The 23,764-nt window shown below is 38.7% G+C and overlaps 2 protein-coding genes across 4 annotated transcripts in view; one reads left to right on the plus strand and one right to left on the minus strand.

Annotated features, from left to right (window-relative positions):
• Window positions 1-4,290, plus strand: part of CPNE3 (copine 3) — a 34,069-nt gene extending 29,779 nt beyond the window's left edge. For all 3 annotated transcript variants that reach the window (XM_069005047.1, XM_069005048.1, XM_069005049.1), the window contains one exon: window positions 557-4,290. In XM_069005047.1, coding sequence (XP_068861148.1) covers window positions 557-667 — 111 coding nt within the window. In that variant the 3' untranslated portion in view covers window positions 668-4,290. The remainder of the gene's footprint in view (window positions 1-556) is intronic.
• Window positions 4,291-6,528: 2,238 nt separating this feature from the next.
• Window positions 6,529-23,764, minus strand: part of CNGB3 (cyclic nucleotide gated channel subunit beta 3) — a 60,739-nt gene continuing 43,503 nt past the window's right edge. The window contains exons 11-18 of the mRNA XM_069005053.1: window positions 20,722-20,863; window positions 19,790-19,949; window positions 19,353-19,450; window positions 18,224-18,307; window positions 16,545-16,663; window positions 11,975-12,121; window positions 9,292-9,472; window positions 6,529-7,598 (exon numbers count right to left, since the gene is read on the minus strand). Of these exons, the coding sequence (XP_068861154.1) occupies window positions 7,344-7,598; window positions 9,292-9,472; window positions 11,975-12,121; window positions 16,545-16,663; window positions 18,224-18,307; window positions 19,353-19,450; window positions 19,790-19,949; window positions 20,722-20,863 (1,186 nt within the window). The 3' untranslated portion in view covers window positions 6,529-7,343. The remainder of the gene's footprint in view (window positions 7,599-9,291; window positions 9,473-11,974; window positions 12,122-16,544; window positions 16,664-18,223; window positions 18,308-19,352; window positions 19,451-19,789; window positions 19,950-20,721; window positions 20,864-23,764) is intronic.

The raw sequence follows: 23,764 nt of genomic DNA on the forward strand, positions 1-23,764 counted from the left end.
GCACTTGGATGTAGATTAACTAGGGTCAATATTCAGTATAATATTATACATTCAAATGCTTTCAGTTTCTAGAAAAAGAGATGTTTTTTTCTTATGGATACTTAGTCTTACAGTAAAAACAGTATCTCCAGAGGAGCTGCTCCATAGAAATACAGTTATTGTGGATGATACTTGGTGCAAAAGATTGCAGATGATTTAGACAAGTCCCTGAAGGGCCGTCTTAAGCAGACAGTGGAAGTATGTTTACATGGCTGAAGTCTGATATCTGCACTGTGCATTTCATACAACAAAAGGTGTCTTCAGACATGGCAGCCTTTTGTGCACTCAGCTCCTGTTTCTTCAGTGGCACAAGACAGCCATCTGATTGGTGGTGATGGGGGAGAAGGTAAAGCTGACAGGGAAGCTTCCATCTGTCATGTCACACAAGGGCACTGTGTAAAGTCCTCTGTAAAATGTCAGACTTTAAGTTGGCCTTCCAGAGGAGGTGCTTATTACTTGCCTTAGAATCTTTGTTAGCAGTGGTGAAAACTAAAGCTTTGTGTTCTTTTTTTACAAGTCTCCCAAAGAAGCTCTGGCTCAGTGTGTCCTGGCAGAAGTCCCTCAGCAAGTGGTGAACTACTTCAGCACCTACAAACTTCAACCTCCTAAGAATCCTGCTGCAAAATGATTGGGCTGAGCAGAGGAGAGACTTTGTGCTTGCTTTACTTGCTGTATTTACAGACTTTGGTTCTCGATATACTTCTGTATACATGTACACATGCCTCTCTATTGTAATGTCTTAGCTTTTGCCTACAAATCACTTTGCCAAGTTTGCCTTTTAAGGGCCAAAATTGTAATGGTGTTTAGATTTGATGTTGATTTAAGAGACAGTGCTTGTATGGATGCATTTCATTTTGAAGAGTGGAAAAAAATTTCTATTAAGTCACCATAACAAAGTTTTGACACAGGTGTTTCATATTCGGACAAGTGCCACAGAGTGTGAAGGCCCTTTTGCACACCTGCTTCTTGTTTGCCCCTTCAGTGCCTTTGGGCAATGCCTGGGATTCAGGGTTGTGTGAACATAAACCAAAGAAGTCATTAAAATATATATTCTTTTATAGTATGCCTTATCTTAAGGTAGTATGGAAATAACTAGGGTGAATCAAGGTAAACCTCTGTCATCTCAGAAGAATACTACTGGCCTTTGAGGCTACTACTGTAAGGCCTGTAAGATGTGTTCCAATGTGCAGAGTACTGGAAAATGGAAATTCCAGATTTTATTTTGGTAGGGTTTTTGTTTTGGGGTTTCTCCTCCCCTCCCGCAAAAACAGTCATGACTACTGATCTTTAGAGGGCTTTTTGTGCAGTAAGAATTCACTTTTCAGTTAAAAAGTTTTGTCTGATTTATGACTACATATTTTGAGGTAAAAGCAGATCTTCAAAGTGCTACCTGTATTTACTTCTGTCATATTTTGAATCATGCTGCTTTTCCATGAGCCCACTAATGAAAAGTGCCTGCAAAAAAACCAATATTCCCTCTTTTGTGATCCGGTTAAAACCCAGAAGAGTAAAGAAAATTAAGTCTCTGTGTATAAACTGGAAAGAACTTTGAAGGTTCAAAATATACCCAAAAATGAGATTAAAACCAAATGTGGTTTGTTGGTGCCAAAAAATGGATATATTTTATTTAATAGTAAAAGAGGCAAAGAGAAAGAAAAAGAAAGAAAGAAATAGAGAAAGAAGTGTGTGTGAGGGGTGAGGGAGGCAGGGGGAGGTGACAGGGGTTAGATGGAAGCATATCACCCATCTGAGGGTCCCAACGATGTCTCATTGCTCCCCTCCCTCTGGTCTTCTTGGTGGTGATGGTCCCCTATCGCCATGGCCATGCCATCACATGCTAAACAGTATAGAATCCTATGGATTAATAGACACTTTGGGCAGGTGGGAACGCCCATGTGCCTCCCTTGCAGGGGGCCAGTTTGACATTGTCCCTTGCAACACTGAGGATTTGTTGCATCATCTCTGGTGCAGGGTCTGGGGACCCCTTTGGGGGTCTTTGATGGGCCACGACACCCCCTCTGTCCTTCATGTGGATGCAGCTTCTCCTGGGTGAAGGGGCCCCTCAGCTGGGCTCCTCTGCACAGCAGAGGGTGGGTGTTACCTGCCTCTGACCAGAGGGTTTTTCACCACACACCCAAAGCCTCTCTCCCCCCACCCTTTGGTAGGAGAGTTTGTTTGAGCCTGGCAGCTGATAGCCCTGGGGCCATGATCCCCACTCCTGAGGTGTTAAACCTGTGCTTTGTGAATGTCCCCAGCTCTGAGTTGTTACTTTTTCTTATCTTCATCAGCAAGGGGTCCAGGGCCTCTCAGAGTCCCCACACATTCAGGATGTGGTAGTCTTCTCTGAAGCTTTTCTAATACAGTTTCAAAAGTCCTTCAAGAAAATGTTTAAGTCATAAGCTATAATATTTCAGTCTCTGACACCCTCTTTCTCTCCCTTTAGGAAGACATTCAAGTCTCTCGAGCCCTAATCCTGTAATCATACTGCCTTTCTCTAGGGCAAACAATTTCTGTTTTATTCGCTTGGGTTGAGTTTTCCCTTCACCTTTTATACCAAGCATAAATCATGTTGTCTTTGCTTAGTGGGTGGATGGAGGTTTCGTGTCCCCCAGTTGCATACTGCTTGCTGAGGATCTCTTCTGATCCTGCCACTGTGTGTCACATAAGTGGATGGGAAGGTCACATTTATCACTTCTGAAATGCCAATCTTGAACATTAATTTTACAGTTTCACGTTTGAAGTGGTTTAGAGTTAGACATCCAACATCTCATGTGGATGGTCTGGCTGTAGTATGTAAGAACAGAATGGGCTAATGCTAAATTTAGCACATTTGGACACTCAAGATTTCACCAGGTCATAGTGTATTTGACTTTTGGTTGCTGGAGCTGCTTAGTGTGGTTTTGGTTTGGTTTTTTTTTTACATTTATAATGTTGTCAAAAAGTCTGAATTCACATTAATGTTGATGGATGAAAGATATCTGTATTGAGATTATCTTACACAAGACATATCAAATACTTTGTAGACAATTGACATTTATTAATCAATCATGAATGGATATATTATCCATGTACTGCATTTTTCTTGGTGGAAGGAGATCCTAAATGCCAGCAAGTAGTGGAATACTAAGGAAGAGAGTTTGATTCATATTAAGCCGAGCTCTTTCTTTTTTTAAATGTAATTCATGTATTTTTGTAAAAAAATCTGTAATCATCTTTTTATCAGAGTAGTGAAAATCTGTTACTACTTTATGTATAAATTGCAATGAAGTGTCGTATCAGATATGTAACCCGAAATATTGAGATCAAGGAAGTTACTGTAACAAACCTAAATCACACTGCTGCAAATTGAGAGTGTATGATTTTGGAAGAGAAAGCTGTTTCACAGCTACCTGCTCCGTGTACAGAGAGGACTGGATGCAGTTTTAATGCTTTGTCTACATTAATTGAGGTGGATGAGTACTACTGATAGGAGTACAGGATACTACTGAAGTTCCTCTGAGCTGTCTGCCAAAAATATAATGCTGCACCTGAGTTGTTACCAATTCTGTTTTAAGTTGCCATGGAAGTCCATTTAAATGTGTTAGTATGTATTATTATACTAAGTATCTGCTGCACATAAAAGAAAACCTGTTGTTTTGTCTGTATTCTATACATAAATTCTGAGTTTCTACAGTAGAGACTTCATCATCTCTTATTAGAGAATTGCTCCCATGTTCCTTAAGCTTAAGGAGTTAAATAGCATAATAGCAAAGCCACCTAGTTCTCAATGTGCCCTTTTCTTTGTAAATTAAGTGTTTCAGACAGGACCATGGCAAGAACTAGTATGACTTAGAAGTGTGCAGCTACTGCCTGTTGAAAACTTCCAGGGTAGGCTGAAGTGATATTCTGAGTGAAGAAATGCAGCAGATTGTGATTTAAGGGGAAAGGGAGTTACTATGTTGTTTTGCCATTTTTCTTTTGTTTATTTTTACGTGTAAAAATTGCATTAATAGCTTGAGGGTGACCAAGCAAAATACTGTCCAGGTTTTGTAAAGTGAATGTGCTTGTAGGTCACTGGCACCACCTTGTGATAAAAGTGGTGTATGGCAGTCTTGGTCATCAAATGCTTTTTGCCATGTATTGGTCATAATATATACATGTGTACAGCAGAGAGCTCACCTGTAACCAGAATTTTGTACTTTTATATGTATTTCAGTTCTGATGATGTTAACTGATTTACAATGCCTATGCATTAAAATGATTATTTCAGTATGCTGCTCTGTGGTGCTTTTGTATTCAGCATGTTGTGTGTCATGCTAAATGCTGCTTTTGTGATTCCTGTGGTGAGTATGCCACGAATTTATAACAAATATAAAAGGGAGAGGAAAAATGCCTTTCCACTTAGTGGTTAGGACTCTGCAGTTTATTCTTCAGAAAGCATCTTATACTGGCTTTGAGCAGGAAGATATTCTGAAGCTGGACAATTTTAACTCTGTTTCATGCTCTGTACCACGTTAGAGTTCTCTCATGCATACTATTTCATACAATTATTATCAGGTTTTCCAGTACTTTTTTCCCAGAACAAAGTCTACATTTTAGTTAGAGAGGCATAGAGAGATGGTTATTTGTAGTTTTCAAATACATTATCCTACTTCCCCCTTCAATTTCTTTACATTCAAGTGTAGTCAAGTCTGAGGGACTCAACTGTGACATTAAGAGAGACAGGAGCCAATGTTGCAGTGGAATGTGATGCCACACAGAGCCTGAGACAACTTTGATACTGGAGCTGCATCTTCCAAGTGCACCATAGTAATTCATTCTGCTTCTTCACCAGTCAGGAATCTATAGGGTAGAATTAGTTCCTGAAAGAATTTATTACATCTTACATCTTGACCTTCATTGCACCATTCCTTCTGGTGAAAACCTTACAAATAGTTTCAACTTTGATTCGTGGAGCCTTCTTGTGCCTGCCAACCCTAAGAATGGAGGAATTGTGGGAAGAGGAAAATACCCCAACAATAGAAAAGTTGGATGTCAGAGAAAACCAGATGGATGTTCTTTATGTGTGCCCACTTTCTTCTGCACTGATGCTTCCCCTATTTTGTTTTGGGTCTAAGGAGCTCAAGAGCTATGCATAACTTAGTAATCTTGCAGACAGAACTGTCAGACTTCTCTGCAATCCTGGGCTGCTGCGAGCTGTAGCAAAGCAGCAATTCCTGGGAAGCTCTGTCACTGCAGTGAAGCACTTGCTGCTGCAGTCTCAGCCTTTACTTTGTAATTTATATCAGTGTGTGATTGACGAACTTAAATATGCCCACAGGGAAAATGTTTGAAATTACCTGGTAGCATTTGTGTAGGCAGAAGGGAATCAGTTCTTTTCAATGAGAATGAGCTTTACTCGTTCATATAAAAATGTTAAAATATAGGGAATATTTTCCTTCTTCCATAATGCTTTGACAACCCCCTCTCAAAAAAAAAAAAAAAAAAAAAAAAAAAAAAAAAAAAAAGATGTGAAACTACATATTGTAATGAATTCATCGATTTTTATTATTCATAGGAGGCCTCATTCATGAAGCAGTTCTGCAGTACTTCTGATCTTGAGATTTCATTGAGAAAGCCCTAAATGTGCAATAGATGAATAATTCTTTATGAAACAATTTATAATTTTCTCCCTCTATTGTGATGTCCTTTTTTCTTACATATCAAATAACAAGTAGCATACAAATAAAGATGATTCTCTCCACAAAGCAGTTGAACCTTCACCTCACTGCTAATGCAGCAGAACTTTCTTTTGATAGAGATTAGGGTTTTGGTCAGGTCAGAGGATTGTGGAATATGCAACATATGGAATTCAGTCATCCAGCTTTTCCTTGGGCAAACTTCCAGCTTTGCCTGTGATTACAGAAGTTGAAAGGCTTTAAAGCACAGGGCTACGGAATGCATAGCCTGCAAGGTCATATATAGCCTGCAAAGTGAGTGTTTAATTTTGGCCTGGTGCCTTCTTTGGTTGGCTGGTCAGCCAAGGAGCTGTGAAGCCTGCCCTTGCCAGTTCTTGGCTTGGCCTCTGCATAATGTTTTTAATTAACAAAACTGTTCATCCAGTGGGGTCTGAAAGGGGATTGGGAGAGAGAGGATATGCAAACCCGTGGAAGAAAAGAAAGTAGTTGGGAGTTAAGCTTAAAACACAGCTTCAAGCTTTTGCGTAATACTGCATCTGAGACTGATGAGTAGATGCACAAGGTTGGCAGTGTGGGACCTCCTGGATGGGAGGCTGTATCCCACAGCTGTGGCACTCATAAAGGATTTACTGTAGTTCACAAGTGTGATGTAGCTAAGACAGAGAAGACACAGGTTTCTCTTTGTACCATTAGTCAAAGTCTATGATGTAGGTGAGCATTGGTTGAAACTTTGCAACACAGAGCCAGAAAGGGTAAATCCTGCTTTTTATAAAATAGCTTTTATTTTTGAAGTGGCTGGTTTAGATACCAAGATTTTTCAGACAGCCATATCAAGTGCTTACTTTTCAGAGTGTATGCCCAAACCCTTAACAAGATCAAGCAAGTAAATCAGCAGCCCAAAGTTACAGGTCACCTCTGGAGGGTCAGCTACCTAAGTCTTTCCCATGTTAATTTGCCGGAGTCAAAGACACCTGGAGCAGATGTTTATGCATTCAGAGGGCTGGTAATAATTCTGCAATCTGCTTCCCTCTTGCAGATTTTGTGATTTATTTTTTGACAACGGTTTTGTTATGTTGCCCTCTGTCCCAGGGTAAAACATCCCAAAACACAGCACCTGCTGTCCGCTCTGAGGCACGCTAGCCACAAACCCAGGTCACTGATTAGAAGGGGAGGAGAGAGAAGGATAGAGAGAAACATAGGGAACCTTAGCAACAGTAGGGCAGTAGCAAGGAAAAGGATAACTATGGGAAGGCAAAGGAGAAAACAGAAAAGAATACATTCAAAAGAGCAAACTGAGCAACAGGAACAACAGTAAGAAAGCAAGGATAATGAGAAGAGGGAAGAGGAGTAGTAGGAACAAGACAGAGTAAGAGGAAAGGGAGAGCATGGTTAAAACAAGAAACAAGTGGTTGTGAAATACAATCTGAGTTTTAATTTCTAATACACCAAAAGTTCTCTTTTCGATGTCAAGGTTAAGAATATAAATAATTTGTGCAGTTGTGCCAGGAGAGGAGAGCAAGAAGAGGAGCTGGAGTAGATTTTTCTCATGAGTAGTCTCTACTTTTATCTTATGTAGCCAAAAACAAAGTCCAGCCAGCCCTCTGAATGCAGCAAGACAATAGATGGGGCCACACCCCAAAGCACCATCTATTTATTTTCTTTCTCTTTAATTTCAACTTTAAGGATCTCTCCTTCTCCTGCTCTGGGGGATGGTGTCATACTAATGATCAGAGACTCCTTACTGGTTGCTCTCTGCATAACTGCAGGTTTAGCATCTGCATTTGGCTTTTCCTTTTGAGCAGGGGGAGCAGAGGAGGCTGGGGGCTCCACAGGCTTCTTCTTCTCTTCTTTAGGCTTCTTCTCCTCTTGTTTAGGCTTAGTCTCTGTTTCAGTTTGAGTTTCCTAGAAACAAGAAGTTTAATGTTTTCCAATACTACAGAAGAAATTCAGGAAGTAGTTCTGTTCTGTACGTGCCATGGAAAGGCACAGCATGGCAACTGTAATAATGGCATACAACACATGTAAATTTCTATTCAGATGCTGAAAACTGGTTTCTAAATGAAAAATGCAATTTCAGAATCAGAATATCAGTATAAAACCTAGGAAATGCTTGTGGATATTCATAGCATCTGCTTCTTAATAATATAGAGGGATGAAGCACATCCCTCTATGGGGGGTATTCCCAGCCCTGCCCTGGAGGGACATCTGTTGAGATAAGGAGAGTGCCTAAACCTCGCAGCAGAACTCCCTTGGGAAGGCAGCTACTCTGCAGTTACAGTGAGAAGACAGACTCAGAATCCTCTGGGAGACCCTATGCAGATCCACTGTAACCCACTGGCCTTTACCCTCTGACACCCACCCCCTGTATCCCATAAGAGCTAGCCCTCTGCCCCTGCGAGGGCAGAGAGCTGCCCATCCCTGGCTCCCCTTCGCCGGAGTACGGACCGATAAAGCTGCCTCGTGCGGAACAGCCACACGGGCCTCTCGTCTCTGCCTGGCCTGGCCTGGAGGTGCCCTGCAGAGCTGAGCTGGAATCACGAGCTGACAATCACTAAAGAGCTGACAGCTCCTGCACGGGCCCTCCTGGCCAGCAGCTGAGGGGAGACACCGGGCCTCGGGAAGGCGATGGGACCATCTCTCCAGACCGGTCACAGCTTCCTCGGTCAGAGCTACTGACCCCTCACCAGCTGTCATACCTCTATATTTGTAAGAAGCACATCCCTCTATAGAGGGATGGGGCACAGAACCCTTCCTTAGGTCTTGCCTTCCTTTATGCGCTTACACTAGCGGAGAAAGAAAGAGTGTCACATAAATCTTGACATACTTGACTGCCCCAATTCCTTGGCCAAACCTATTTGCTATTAAGTTCACAAATGCACTCTGAATTGAGCAGTATTTCTGCTCCAATCATAGTGTTGTAGTCATTTGTGTAAGAAAAGTGCAAAGCTCTTTATTAAACTTAAATATAACCACAGCTATTTCAGCTATAAAGAAAAGAATTCTGCCGCCTTTAGGTAAATATTTAGAAGTGAGCAGATTCTTATTAACATTAACGTTTCTCAGAGCAGAGTATAATGTGGGAATTATTTTTCATCAGTTAAAACAGCAGCTTTCTCAGAAGTATGAGATATTAGAGATTTAATCAGTTTTAGCTGTGTGGGGTACACTTTATATTTTGTCTTCAGGATTTTTAACAACCAGAGATCTGACACTGAATTGGAAGGTTCACCATGTGCCCGAGTCAGCTGGATCAGATTACTATGTTTGGGTATTTCTGTATTTACTGTTGTTTACATAAAATTAGAAGATCAGATGCCCTTGAGGCCTTTGTAAAATCCATTTATCCTTACTTTCTTAGAGGTTTTCTTGTTTGCTTGCTTTTTTTCCCTTGCTTTTGTTTTCTCTGGTCTGCATAAAGTCCAGGTTCAGAAAGATTGAGCCAAATTTTAGAATTAGTGTTTACAGAGATTAGGAAAAGTGATTATATCTCAGCTACTGGGAGGTTTTGCTGTTGATTGCAGCAAGGCTAAATTTTCATCTACTCTGTTTGCCCAAACCTTCTCAGTAGATTCTACTCTGTTTTCTGTGTCTTTACCTGAGTTTCTTGTTGTCTCTTCAGCTGCAGCAGCTTAGCAAGGCCCTCTTTTCCTCTTCCTCCAAGCATTGCTTTAAACAATTTTGGAGTTTCCTGTTTCGACCCAAAGAGACTGGCCAAGCCCCGTGGTTGTTGCACTGGTGGTCCTGGAGGAGGTTTCCCCTTCTGCTTCAGCAGCACCCTGGAGGCAGAAGGGAATAAGAACACACAGCAGTGCTGTGAAAATGAGCAAAGTTCCCGCAAAGCTGAAATGCCACATTTATGCATGATCCAGTGGGGCTTTTTTGGTTCCCAGGTCCAGTGACAAGAGCAAAATTGGAAACACTAAAGGTTTTGCCCTAGGCTCTGGTAAAGTTGGAGGCAACTGTTCAAATTTGGAGTTGCTTACCTGCTTATCCTGGAATATAAACAAGGTCTGGCTCAAATTAAGGTGTCACAAAACAGAGGAAAGAGTTTTACAAGGAAAGAAGAGGTGTGGAGGGGGATGGGTGCCCCATACCTGAGGTGGCAGTCTCTTATCTGGCCTTCTGGATGCAAATTCAGAGAGCATTTAGTGCTCTACTGGGAGTCCAGTTGACACTTGTGTAGGAAATACTTTACCAAACTAACTTCTAGCATGGCTCATCTCTCCTAGGTCAGGTTAGGCAGTGGTGCTTATTTTTGGACCTCTTCAGTAGAAGAAGACACCCTGACGATATAAAGACTACTGCCAGTCTTGTGGCAGACTACATTTTCACACAGTTCTGTAGCTGTACTGATTTGCAGCCATAATGACAAGAAGTGAGAATGAATAAGAAGGGTAAAGATTAGATGAAAGATCTGAGATAGATGGGACCAGTGAAAATCAGAGGGTTCCCATGCTTTCAGTTTCTATTAGATTACTGCACAGTTTTCAAGGCCACTATCCTTGCAAAAGCCTTGACTTAAGGGTCTTTATGAGAGCAAGGACTGTACTCGCAGTCTGAAATACAGTAATCACACAGTACTGTAATTTTCTCCAGTATCTTGTACTTTGGGAATTTCAGAAGTGAAGGCTTTACTTTTTTTTTTTTTTTTTTTTTTTAAATTTTGTTGTCATAAATTTTAAAAGTGCACTTCAGCATCTTGCCTTATTATGTAAAAACCATACAGGGGTTATCGGACAGGAAATAATAGAACAAATTTCTTGCTTGAATAAATGCTTTCAGTTTATTTCAAGGAGCTCTTTAAGGGTGTCAGATAACCATAGAGAACTCTATTGTAAACCTTCCAGGGCAGAACAACTGGTTACTTCATTCCAAAACCATAACCACAGTCTTGATGAAAACAGTGCACAAATTTCCTCTTGGTGCCTAGTTTTGGCAGAATTTGTGGATGCCTAGACAGGTGAGCAAAATCCATGCCCTCATGCACAGGGCAGGTACTCCGTATCTTGAAAATTAAACAGGATGTCCTCGTTTTAGTCTGATACCTAAAGAGGTCTTTGAGCTCAAATGGGAGTGCAGATACAAAAAGTGGATGATTAAGCTCCTTGGTTGAGAAAGGCTGTCTGGAGGAAGCAGAATTTAATGGATGGGCAGAATATGCCTAGGGGGGACAAGAAAGCAGAAGAGGCGGTGTGGGACAGAGAGACAGAAGTAACAAACAATGATGGTTATACTACTGTTTAGATAGAAGCTGGAGAAAAGTCAGGAATGATACATGCTGGGATCACTGGTCAGTGGATTTGTTCCACTTTTCTACCTGTTAATGCTGGTTTTGAAAATTGAGCAGTCAGCCCATTCTTTGTCTGGGTTTCTCGTTCCTCAGGGGCATCATGATTCTCAAGATACTGTTGTTTGACTACCAGGGCTGTTACAACATGATGAATGCAGCAGAAAAACAAAATGTCTCTCCCGTGCTATGTTTAGTCTTCTCTAGGGGGAATTTCAAGTCTGGGACCAACCTTCCAACCTTTGATAGCCATTCTAGGCAACAGTTGAGAACAACAGGAGTGCTGAAGCATACTAATAATGAAAAACTGTTTCAAGTATTTGAACCTTTTACAAGGTAGCAAGGTACTCATTTTGTCATAATTTTTATGACAAAATCTGACAATACTTTGCCTGTTCAAAGCTGTGAAAATGGTGATCCTAGAAAGCTACAGCCATAGGAAGGTGAAAAACACTCTTGATTTGAAATCCCATTTTGGAATGCTTTTGAACAAAATGCACAGGTATCTAATCTGTGTAGTTCCATCTTGTCAGGCCTTACTTTAAATACATTCCTAAATGCTGCTTGAGGTTTTGGAAATGCATTCAAGTCTGTGATGCATTGAAGCATACCGCTGTAGAATTAATTGCCAGTGTTTTGTTGCATCTTTGAAAACCTATTCCTTAACTGACATCTGTCCTGCAGTTTCTTTCTTGACAATGTAAGGAGTCCTGATATGTATCCTTATCTCCTATTTTTTTTTGTTACCTTAAATACGATGCAGAAGGCAACTACCTTCAGGATTTCATTCTACTTACCACATTTCCACAGCCTTTGGGATTCTTTCCAAGACCACGTTTTCTGCTAGAAACTACCAGGCAAATCTGACCTCTAACACCAAATGTGTTTACAACTGTTACTTTCCCAAGAAACGAATGCAAATCATCTTGAAGTCACAACTGTCCATCCTACTGCTAAATGATATGATTTAAAAACTGTTATTAGGACATACTTTGCTTTCTTCATGAGAAGTTTTTCTGAGTCAGGATAGTTCACCAAGATTTCATTGAGTGTTTTCTTGTCCAGAATGAAAAGGTTGGCAAAACCATGAGCCACCACGTTGGCAGTCCTTCGATTTCCTCCACCTGCAGCTAATAGGCTGGAATGAAAATAAACCTCATCAGTCAGTGTTACTTGCCCTAGTGAGGAATCTCTGCTGGTGGTTCTCCATTAAAGTCACTGTAAAGTTCACTTATGGAGCTGGCTATTCTATCCAGTGTTCTGTAGAGGCCCTGTGCAGATGGGATTAGAAATCCCATCTCAGGAAGGCAAATTGTCACTGTTGGTCAGGCATAAGTAGATGCTAAGGACTGTGAAAAGTTTTGCTACAGAGGGACATTTCTGCTAAGAGATACCCACAGCTCAGACTGCACTTGTTTTAGTCCTCATGTGAACTTGGCATTTCCTCAATTTTATTGCTGAAAGTTATTTGCATCACTAGTAGAGCAGCATTATTTACAGTGAATGAATGATTCTCCCCCAAGGATTTTCATTTTCCTGAGTGAAAAACTTCTGTGGGGCTCTAGTTTTCAGTTTTCCCACATACCACATCTCACATTTGAATGTTGGCAAGTTGAATGATACATCTTAGGAAGATCTTCCAGACTGACAGTTACGAATGTGTCTGCCAGAAAAAGAAGGCTATTTTGTTTTGAACCTAAGGCATTAGATCTGTTTAGCCAGCAGCAGCTGGCCAGAGGGAGGATATCTAAAAAAAAAAAAAAAAAAATTAGATGTACAAATAAAAATAAATTGTTCATCTTGCACTAAGCAATTGAAGAGACTTCACTTCTCAGCTGTGCTGATAAGTAAGAGAATTTGCATTTTACTCTTAGTACTAAAATTGCTCTATCACTGTATTCAAGATCTACCCTAAAATTTGTCCCTTAAAGATTTCTCAGTGATTGAATATTTTTGGAGAACATTTAGTATTATCTGAATTTGAAAGTTATTAATAAAAGATTTTCTGGGCCCCAGTAAACAGGAACTGATACCCATCTAAAGTAATAATCAAGGATATATAAATATTTGTTTCAATATTAAAGATATTTTTAAAACATATTTCGAACTATTGAATCATATAGATACTATATTTTATTTATAAAGGATAGTAGGAAACCTCTGCAACTGTGTGTGCAAGGCTATTTTTACATGCTCACAGAGTGTTTTTCTGCAACTCAAGACAGCAATCAATACATGAACTGAAGCTGAAAATGCAGTTTTTCGTCTTCTTTTTACAATTCTGTACAATTCCTCAGACAGAATAAAACTCTTTGCACAGTAGGAAAAGCTGCTAAAGAAAATTGCAAACACCTTTTGAGCTCTGCTGAATCACTTCTCAAGAAGCCATTGAACAATCATTTTTAGGCTTTCCTAACAGAAAGCTCATTTTATCAAGGTAGATGAGGACTAAAGAGATCAGGTTTTTCATTATGGTGATAATGTGAGGTGAATTTTAAAAATAAAGCAGTCTTTGCTCAAACAGAATTATCTTTGACTAAGGACTTATGTACTTCAGCATTCAATCTGGTTTGGTTAGTGTGTGAAGAGTTATATGACCAAATTTTTTAAAACAGATACATTTGCTTTGCAGTGTTAGTGTAACATCTATACTAATCAAAAAATTTGCTTTCTTTACCTAACATTTTTTACTCCAGTTGTGAGCCTGAAATGATGTAATATTAGTACATGTTGATAACCTTAGAATTCTTATGCTAGCAAATTAAATTTCAAGCTATAAAGTTGTCAGGGTGATGGCTCAGCTTACCAATTGTTTTTATAGATCTCTGTAAGAAGCTGCTGTTAACTGAAATTGGGGAATGGCTTTTGTAATCAGCTGAACATGCAGGGTTATGGTGGCTCAGCTGGGCACTCGTGCATGTGAGGAGAACTGGAAAGTCAGGAAAGGGAAATAAGTCTGGGTCTTGCTTCTGAGAAGGATGTCAAACTCCAAAGGGCAGAGCCTACTGAAAAGCAGCAGCTGCCACTTTGAGGGAAATCCTGGGCCAAAGGAATGGAAAATGTCATCAATCACAAAAATAAATAGTCCCTGTAGTTTGGATTTTTATATAAAATTTAAAATTACAAAAGACCTGAAAGCTGAAGCTGAGATCAAATATTTAGAGATCTTCCTGTCAAAATTTTACATAAAATGGAGAAATGTTTTAGTTTTTCCAGAAGTAACATTTTCTGATAGGAAATAGCTCCGGTGAAATACCAGTAAATGGATGAATGAGGACATCTGGCTTCAAGTGTAACTTTCTCTGGGCTAGTGAAATGTTGTTATAACTGATTTTCTCTTATTCAAAATTGTCTGTGCTGACAGGCTCTCATTAAGGCAACAATCTGTTTGCTTCCGATTCTGAAATTATTTTACTTCTCCAAACTGATATTATCTATACAGGAAAGTTGCAGTGAGGGTAAAATGCTAATTGGAACTCCTATTACTTAATCCCTTTCTGTAATAATTTTCAAGGATGAAATTGGCAAGGGACATGTTTGATCATTTCTCTTCCATTGGCTTTCTTGCTGAAAGTATGATTCAGGGCATTTTTTGGAAATAACCAGTTTTTATTTTCTTTAATTCCTTTGCCCTGGAGACTTCTAAGCATCATTTACATGCATTTTGAACAGAATGAGATTAAATAGCAGCATCTTATAAATCATGTACCTAAACCACTCAGAAGGAGGCTGACGTATTTCTCTAAACAAATCTTGAACTGGAAATCAGAAGGCAATCAGCCTGACATCAGGTTATAACTGTTATGGAGTGAGAGGAAAACTTGGATGTCCCAAAAGAAGTCGTATGTAATCCATTAAAGAATATTTTTTCCATTTTCTTGTGGTATTCTGTATTCAGAAGACCTTGACAAAATTTATATAAAAAGGTGCAATACAAGCTCATTATTTTCTAGCACCTTGCCACAAGGAAGAGCATACCTCTACTGACACACTTAGTGCATCATGTCTGCCAGTTGCTGTGGTTTTTCTCCTCGAGTTTATCCACTGCCTGACATTTTATATGTAAATTTCACGTGTCTGAATGGGTTTGCTGCTGCAGTAGGTCAGTCATGAATAAAACAAGACTAGAAGTGTAGCATTATAGCATTGCTGAGGGCTTTGCTGTCCATACTGGCAAATATGTAAAGAAGGACGTACTGGGAAATGAATTTTTAAAGGTCATTGCATGGTTCTCACGTGGAAACAAGTGCTCACCTGTGTTAGATCAAAAGTGTAAAAATCTCTTCCTTGTTTTAAAACCAACAGCTAACATTTCTCAGTTTAAAATACAAAGTTGTCACTTCAAATACCAGGCTAATAAATAATTGAAAAATGATGTGTGTGTTACATATGGGGGCTGCTTTGGCTTTTTCTTCAGTCTTTTCATTATTCAGCCCTTATTGATGAGTTCATTCTCAGTCTTTCTGCATAAGTTACAGTACAGCCTTTTGTTTGGATGCTTCACTCAGGTATTATTATATTGTCACACAGAGAAATACCTTCCAAATGACCTTCTCTCAAAGAGCTGATATAATTTCACTTTCCCACTTAATGAACAAGTTCTGTAACTGTGAGATTTATCAGACGTTTTCCACTTGAGGTCCACAAGTTCTGTACACACATCATTGGATAAACAGGAATGTTCCCCCTACTACAAAGGTAGACACAGCTAGAAGACAAATGTAAACCTGGCACAGGGCTGATTACTGCTTTTCAAAAGCCAGATTAAAGCTACCAGCAAGAGGATTAACAATAACAGGAAGGTAGCTGGAATAAACCAAGGATCCAGTTTATTAGATTCAGCAGCACATTAATTTTATTACTTTTCCTTGGGCCAACCTCAGCAGGGGGGTGCAGTGCCTAAATACTAGCACTTAATTGGCTAGTTGGGGAACATGGCACATAAGAGTTAATGAATTTTGCATAGAAAGTACATGGAGAATATAAAACCATTTGTAGCCACCAGAAAAAAATTCTCATCCAGATAAATTCAGACAAAAAAATCTGATCTATCCAGCTTTTTCTTTTTTTGTATGCTCTTAAAGGAATAATTTTTCAAATTGGGATGTCTGATTTTCAGTAATTTAATCCCTACTTCAGCTCCTAAATGAATGATTTTTTGTTACTATTTTAGATTTTTGTATCTATTTTGTTGGAAATTAATTTTCATCTTTGCCAGCTGCTGTAAGGGCACCTCTTATTATAAGACAATAAAATGCATTTGGTCCTCCTGTATTGCAGACAGCATAACAGGGAGATGTGTTAAATCTTTAAAATGCCAAACAAGAAATTTGTCTATATCCCTGTGTACGTCGATCAAAACACTGGGCTCAGATCTTACCCTGTTAATCACTGATGCTTCACTTAGATTTTCCTTCACTTACCAGCATCTCCTTCCTCAGTGTCCTCTTTGTTGATCCTACCCACTTTCTAGCCTCCCCATGATAGCTGTCATGCTTACTCCAGAGAAGTTAAACAAGCACTGATTATTTGACAAGTTCTAAAAATGGTGATGGACCTACCTGATCTCCCCAAATACAGCTCCTGCTCTTAGTGTAACCAGGACTTTGGTACCATCAGGGCCTCCAAGGACTTGAACTTCACCCTGTTTGATGATGTACATCTCTCTGCCAATCTCTCCCTGGGCATACAAAAACATAAAGATCCCATGTCTTAGCAGTGTTTTTTGTTGTTTCAATAATATGACAGGTTCTTCTTTAAATATCTCTCTATTCTCTTGTGAACAGAGGGTGTACCGCTATTATGAGGCAAAGCAGCAATTTAGTTTTAAAAGTGAAAAAGCAGCAGCAACAAAGCCAGGACTGAAAATGTAGGGACTTGCACTTCCTATCTCTTCACTTGGTTCTCCAAGCTTGCGTGCAGCATCTCCTTGGTGAGGTAGGGTGAGACCAAAATACATCCAAAAGGAATGTGGCTCCAACATTCCCTGCTACATGTTGCAGCATTAATAAGATTGCTATGGTTGTTGTTCACACAGTAGATTTATACAAGTGAGACGCTTTTTAGCTCTGAATCAAGCTGTAATAAGTTGATACTTCAATTTCTCATAATCAATCTTTGGTAAGAACCGTTTGCATCAGACTGCAGTACCAAGACATTGAATCTGTTGCTGTCCTTTATTCTCTCTGCTGTGTCAGAGATCAATCTAGTCTAAGATCCTTTTATGCTGTGCATTGTATAAGCAAACACACCAAACTACTCTTCCACCCTTCTTAGCCGACAGTAATCCTGGGATTGGTCTTTGAAGGGATACACTTCATCCTTCAGTGTATTCACAAATGTTTGACTTCTACACAGTGGAGTCAGTGGAACTAACCCAGCGTTCTGGAGGAGGATTGTGTGCTTAACTCTTGGAGGGAACAGGGCCTTAGTGAACATGTTGGACCAGAACTGCTAAAGACAACTTAAGGGGTTCTGATGGTCACTTCTGGATGTAGCAGGACCTGTGGGTCACTTGCCAGAACAGTGATAGTACAGATTACTATTCACCCCCCCAAGCCTTAATTGCATCTTACTTTGCCCTATGTTTGTTTATATGCCTTCTGGAAAGGGACTTGGGCCAGCTGGTCAGAAGCTGAGTTCTGCCTGTGAACTACCTGTCTGGCCAGGTTTAAGCCAAAATGCTGAGACAAGGTAGGCATCTTTGCTAAGAGACAGTGCGACATCATTCAGCTGGAAACCTGGAGATGGCTCTGAGCTATGAGTGAAGGTAGAGCAGATCCTGCTGGAAGGAGCTTTATAGGATGCAGTATATTTTCTACATTCCTAGATAATTTTACTCAAGTGTCTGAGTACACAAATGAAGCACTGGCAAAGCTCATAGACTGAGATCTGTAGGCTGGGTTTGTATGCATAGAAGTATAGAAACAGAAAGTTTGATCCATTTTAAATATTAAAATTTCATGAGGTATCATTAGATAAGCCCTATTTACATTAAATGCTTTCCCATATTACTATAATTTCATGTTTAGTAATGTAACTAATAAAATCCATATTGTCTTGCTCTAGGTTGAAATTTGAGAGCACATTTGTTGTTACTACACAGAGTAACTTAATTAATTTTATGCTTTCTAATTCAGTCAGGATTAATTTTATTTAAAGGACATTGTTGACCGATATTTGAACTCTTTTTCTAAAATACATAATATAATTCTTATTTGAACAAGACAAGAATGCTCACCTTTTTGCAGACAAAGTCACCAGGTAAATACACAATGGATTTCAACCTTATCAGCATGTCATGTATCATCTGCGTATCACAGCCCTGTTAAAATAGAGTTGATCACTCTGCTAATTCAGTATTAAAAGTGACTATTAGTGCCTCAAAAGCCAACAATATAGGAATGACCCAGGGATTCCATAAGTGCAATGCAAACTCAAAAGATCATAAAGATCAGCTATTAGAGCTGAGAAAAGACTGAAAGAGTTGTTATTTCAAGTACTTATAAGGTTCTCTATGGGTTGAACATATTTTCATTTTTTTACAAAGTGAGTTTCTGTATGTCCAGATTTTTGGAGGAAGCTCAGTTAGTGTTATGTTCAGAGCTTTATGTGTCTTTTATGGGAATTTTATGGGATTTTTTTTTTTTTTTACTGATCTGGGGGAAAAAAAGCAGATCATGTCAAATGTTGATATGTATCTGTGAGCTCCATTCCTTCAGCAAGTATGGAAAAACTGTACAGTCATGTAATGTTTATACAGATATAACATGTGATTTCTTGCAAATGTAAAACAAGAAAATTTGCTGTGTGTACTTCTAAAAACTCAGGGTCTCCTTGCTTTTGTGCCAGAAATACAATTTTAAGTACACATTTAAATTGTAGCTCTGCCAAACTACCATGATAAGTAGAGAAAAAGCTCCTTTGCACAAAAAATGACTTTGAAGCAGCTTTCTCTACACCAATGTTACATTGCCAGAACACAGCGTGGGTGATCTCTCAGGCACACCTGGATGGCTACAGCAAGGTGGACTGCATTAAAAATTAGCTTATTCTCTGTCTGACTCTTGAGATTAGTTATACTCTGAACTCACTCACAGTCTGACCATACCATCAACTACAGTATGTTGTCGTTAACAGGATTTTGCCTTAGTCTCATTTGCTTTCTTTAAAGATCACTGCCTTAACTCAAAAGAAATCCAAATGCAGGCACTTGGGTTTGTTCTGATGTCTCCATTCACTGAGATATTTCTTAGACTTATTTTGCCTTGTATGCTAACAAACATGTACTTAAGTCTTGCAAGATGCACAAGACAAGGTTTCTGTACGGAATACCACATATTTCTGCATTCTCCTCTAAAACTACTTGCCTTGAATAAGTCCACTTTATTGACAATGGCAAAGTTCACATCAATTGCGATGGCCAAGTGCATTTTGACTGGCATCTGCTCCAGTAATTCTGATTCATCTGAAAAAAGAAAAAAAAGACAAATGAAGGAATGTCCACAAAAATGAGCAAAAATAACCTAATGGAGTTATTCTAACATGAGTTCAAGTGAGGAAGCAGCTAATGTGCTTTTACTAAGATGCTTAATATATCTTGTCTAAAATTATTACCAAAACATTGTATTAATGAATAGAATTTGTGAAGTAGTAAGAATCGTATTGCTTTGTAGTTTTGTTCTTTTCCAAAGTAAGTTGAGCACCCTCCTCTCACTTCCCACATGCAACTCAGAAAAGGAGAAATGTGATCTATACAATCTCCCTCACTCAGACATGCTAAGTAACTGGAATTGGAAATCCTCACCCAGCATTCCTTGAGAGTCCCATGTGTATTCATACCAAGTTCGAACACGATTTTGCACCATTTTTGGAATAGAATAAGTGTTCATATAGGAGACAGTGTTGTCCACACAGGAACGAAAGTAGTTCTGCCCTGCTGTTGCTGCTCCAATGACGTCTCTCATCTGTAAGCATCAACTGTTGTCACTACACATTTCCGCAAAAATAGTCTTGATTTTAAAATCTTGTCAGCAACATATAAAAATAATATAATACTTTTTGCAAAATCATTGACTAATTATGCATTCAGCTGCATGTTTTGAATGTTTTGTACTTCATCCGCTTTTTCAGAAACATTACAAATTTAATCTGATTGTCTTGGAAAGTGTAACGTCATGATTTTAGAGGAGTAATTTCTTATTCTTCTGTCTTGTATTTCTAGACATGGATGAAAATTATAGATAATACTTTTCTTAAAATCCATAGTAAAGCTACTCTGCATTTGGCATGCAATGCAAGTCAGAAGTGCAGCAAACTGGGCTGAATTTCTGTAATAACACCACTAGGTGTAATAACACCACCACTTCTGACACCACTAGGACTAAAATTGTGCCACTGTTTAAATAGTTAAGAGATCAGTCCTAAGCTCTGAGAGCTAAAAGGTGACCCTTAAGTTTTTAATGCAGGAACTTCATTTAACATTTCAACTCAAATGTAATTCAGTTTTTAGAAAGTGAATGAGTCAATGTTCATTGGCTTTAAATCAGATTGTGTACAAAAGAGCTAAAAACCAGGGAACTGATTAAACGTGTATTTATCAGAAGACTAAGTATGTTTGACATTAAAATAGAGGATGGAAACTAAACTTTATCCCAGAAATAAGCTCCATTAAATTGAATATATTATCACTACATTACAGTAATCTGAATATAACATGTTATTAATTATTTTATGTACCTGACCAATTAAACTGGAGAAGACAAAGACGCCCATGAAATAATTCAGCAGTTGAAAAACTATTTCAAACAGTGTTTGTGGTTCTGGTAGGCCACCGATGGTGATTAAACTACGAACTGCCCAGTAGTAACACCTCAGGTACCTGTGGATACAAACAGCATTTTTCTTAGACTGTAGCTACTTATGTGTTTGAAGTTAAGCATATGCCTACCTGAGTTGGGCCTTTCAGTGATGCTTTTCAGGCCAAAAGACTTTCAGCATTTTATGAAGAGTTATGAATTTATAAATGATAGTTACATAGGTCAGGTTGAGCTGAACGTTCTCAGAGCAAAATAAGAATGTATGGGAAATGCAGCTCTAATTTACTGTTCTCTAGTAACTCTAGGTAGCACTACAGAAGACTTGTGTACAAAATTGCCAAGATGGACATTACAGTGCTAGAATGCTCCTGCTGAAGATGGTCAAAAGCAGTGTGAAAGTGTTAGAGACTGCCCAGAGTCTCTCTGTCGCAGCATACTGGATGCTCAAACACCTGAAGGTCCCTTTCAGGGCTTTCACTTGATGGCACCAGTGCGAAGCCTTATGGTGGGAATGACAAATGCAATACTGTTCTTCTTGTGTCCCTTTCTTCCATGTCCTTTAACCATGTTGGTCTTCTTCCCAGTCTGCTTCTGAGCACCCTTCACTGGCTCTACCTCCTGGGTTATGTCAAACAAGTTACATATTTCCACAAGCTGTGTGTTAATCCAGCTTCTCCAAGCCACCTCACTAATTCAGCACTGAAAGGTCGACTCCTCTATTAACATCTCCTAGCTGCTAGTCTCCACAACTCCTTCTGTCACCTTAACAAACTCTTTCTTGCCTTCTTTACTACAGAGTCTTTTGCCTTTGAGTCATGTATTTCTACTAGCATGATAACACAAGTTTATGAAAGCAACAAATGACCTGGAGAGAATGCTTTAAAAAAGTGCCTTGGCATCTCTAAAACCCTGGTTTAAATTTCATTCTAGAACATTGAACCACAACAATGCAGCGTTGCAGTGGGGAATAACTAGTTCAAATTATTGTTGTGAGAATGCTATAATTTCCTTATTTTCTGAGCAAACAAGTAATTGTTTTAGGTATATTTTTTAAAGACTGCTACTAATTAGAATGTGATTTCCTAAGTTTCTGTACAATCAAACTTCAGCTTTGCTGATGATTAGGAGTGGAACTTCATTTTCCTTAATTGTAAAGTGGGATTTTCTATTATTTCAGCTGTGACTACTGCTTCTGAAGCAATGATGATACCTTATGTTTGTTGAATTTTATTGAGTTTTAAATAATAATTTAAAAAACCCAAACAACCCTCCCCAAACACTAAGACAGAGAAGTACTTTTGGAAATAAGTTTGTTTTGAAACAGAAAGTCTCACATGCCTTCTCTGAACCTGAGGCCACCTGGTCTGCTTGCAGACCTTAGGTGTATATTTTATTTAATGGCCTCCACTTTCAGACTTCTGTCTTTTTAAGATATGAACTCCTATAATGGGACATTCATGTAATAATACAACTGCAGGGTCGGTTTTGTGCAAGTGTGAGTGTGAGAAAATAAAATCACAATAACAACCAATTCCAATGAGGCTTGTTTTTTCTTAAATCACTTGAAAGCATTTTCAAGTTTTTCACCTAAAATGTAAGGCTTTACTTAGCAATTGATTCTGCTTTTCATTACAAAGTCACTTTTTTCTTGGTTGCAGATTAATAAAATGCATTAACAATGACCACTTTTACCATAGTTTTTTAGTTTTAGATGTTAACAGTCAGAACTGGCCATTTTCATTCAGAGTCCTCAAATAAAAAATGCATTGCATATTTTTCATCTTATCATTTTCCTTGTTAGGGATGCAAAATGAGCTGCTGGATTATGCCACAACAATATTTTCAATATTTTCAATATTTTGGGATAAAAAAAAAATCACGTGTGCGTGTTTCCAGCAAAGTATGCATAAGTGGCAGCTTTTTCTAAGACTTCTGTAGTATAAACAAATTATAAGAAAAAGACTCAGGTCCGTTTTGAAAGAGTTACATATTTAGGCATAAAATCATGCTTCTAGCTTGACTGAGGGGAATTATCATGTAAAGCATATTAATATCATATTGATTTGCCATAACTGAGAATGCTGTGGTGCTGGAAACATGTATAATTGGGTAATATAAGAGTAAGTAAATTAACATAAGTTCTGTGCTAGTTACTTTAGGAAACAAAAGTAATTAAGCAATTCCCTCACCCACAATGGCTCTGCATGCCAAGTTTGCAAACCCCACCATGATAGACAATATAATCTTTATTCTGGGAATGTCTACAAAGAATGAAAGCAACTCCTCAGAGGAATTTAGGGGTCACACTCCTCTTTGCAGTTTTTATGTTCAAAATATGAGATTTTTTTATCTGCCTACCCCTTTCTTAAGATGTAGTTAATACACTGTGTTCTTCTGTAATTTTACTTCAAAACAAACTTTCTATTGGCAGAGGCACATGATATTCTCTATCTCTTAGGCACAGGTTTTCTCCATTTATGCATTTTTATTTTAATCTGAAATGGAAGTTGCACAGCTGAAATACAGAGCAGCTTTTTTCTTCCCTAAGAACGGGAGAAATGAGATTGTAAATTTTGTTTAAGGAAAGCCAGAAAAAACAAACTCCTATTTTAACAGTATTAGCAGCTCTGCTTCCTACCAGCATGTGTCTGGAAATCATTGCTATTCACTATACAGCTTACCAGCCTGCTATAAAATTACTGTTGAAGTAAACAACAGTCATGAGACAAGAAAGGGATTTTCCCTCTGTGCATCATAGAGAGTATGTTTATCCTTCAGGCAGTCAAACTACTAGATTTTCCCTTAAAAAAAACCCTAGGTATGAAAACATTCAGAAACACTAAAAATAAGATACCTTGTAATATTATGCCAATAGAAATATCTTTTTCAGAAAAGTCCATTTCAGAATACACTAAACTTCTTTCATGGTTTTGGTTAGTGCAGGTATCAAGTCTTTGTGCATG

This window comes from Aphelocoma coerulescens, chromosome 2, assembly GCF_041296385.1.
Source record: "Aphelocoma coerulescens isolate FSJ_1873_10779 chromosome 2, UR_Acoe_1.0, whole genome shotgun sequence".
Taxonomy (NCBI): domain Eukaryota; kingdom Metazoa; phylum Chordata; class Aves; order Passeriformes; family Corvidae; genus Aphelocoma; species Aphelocoma coerulescens.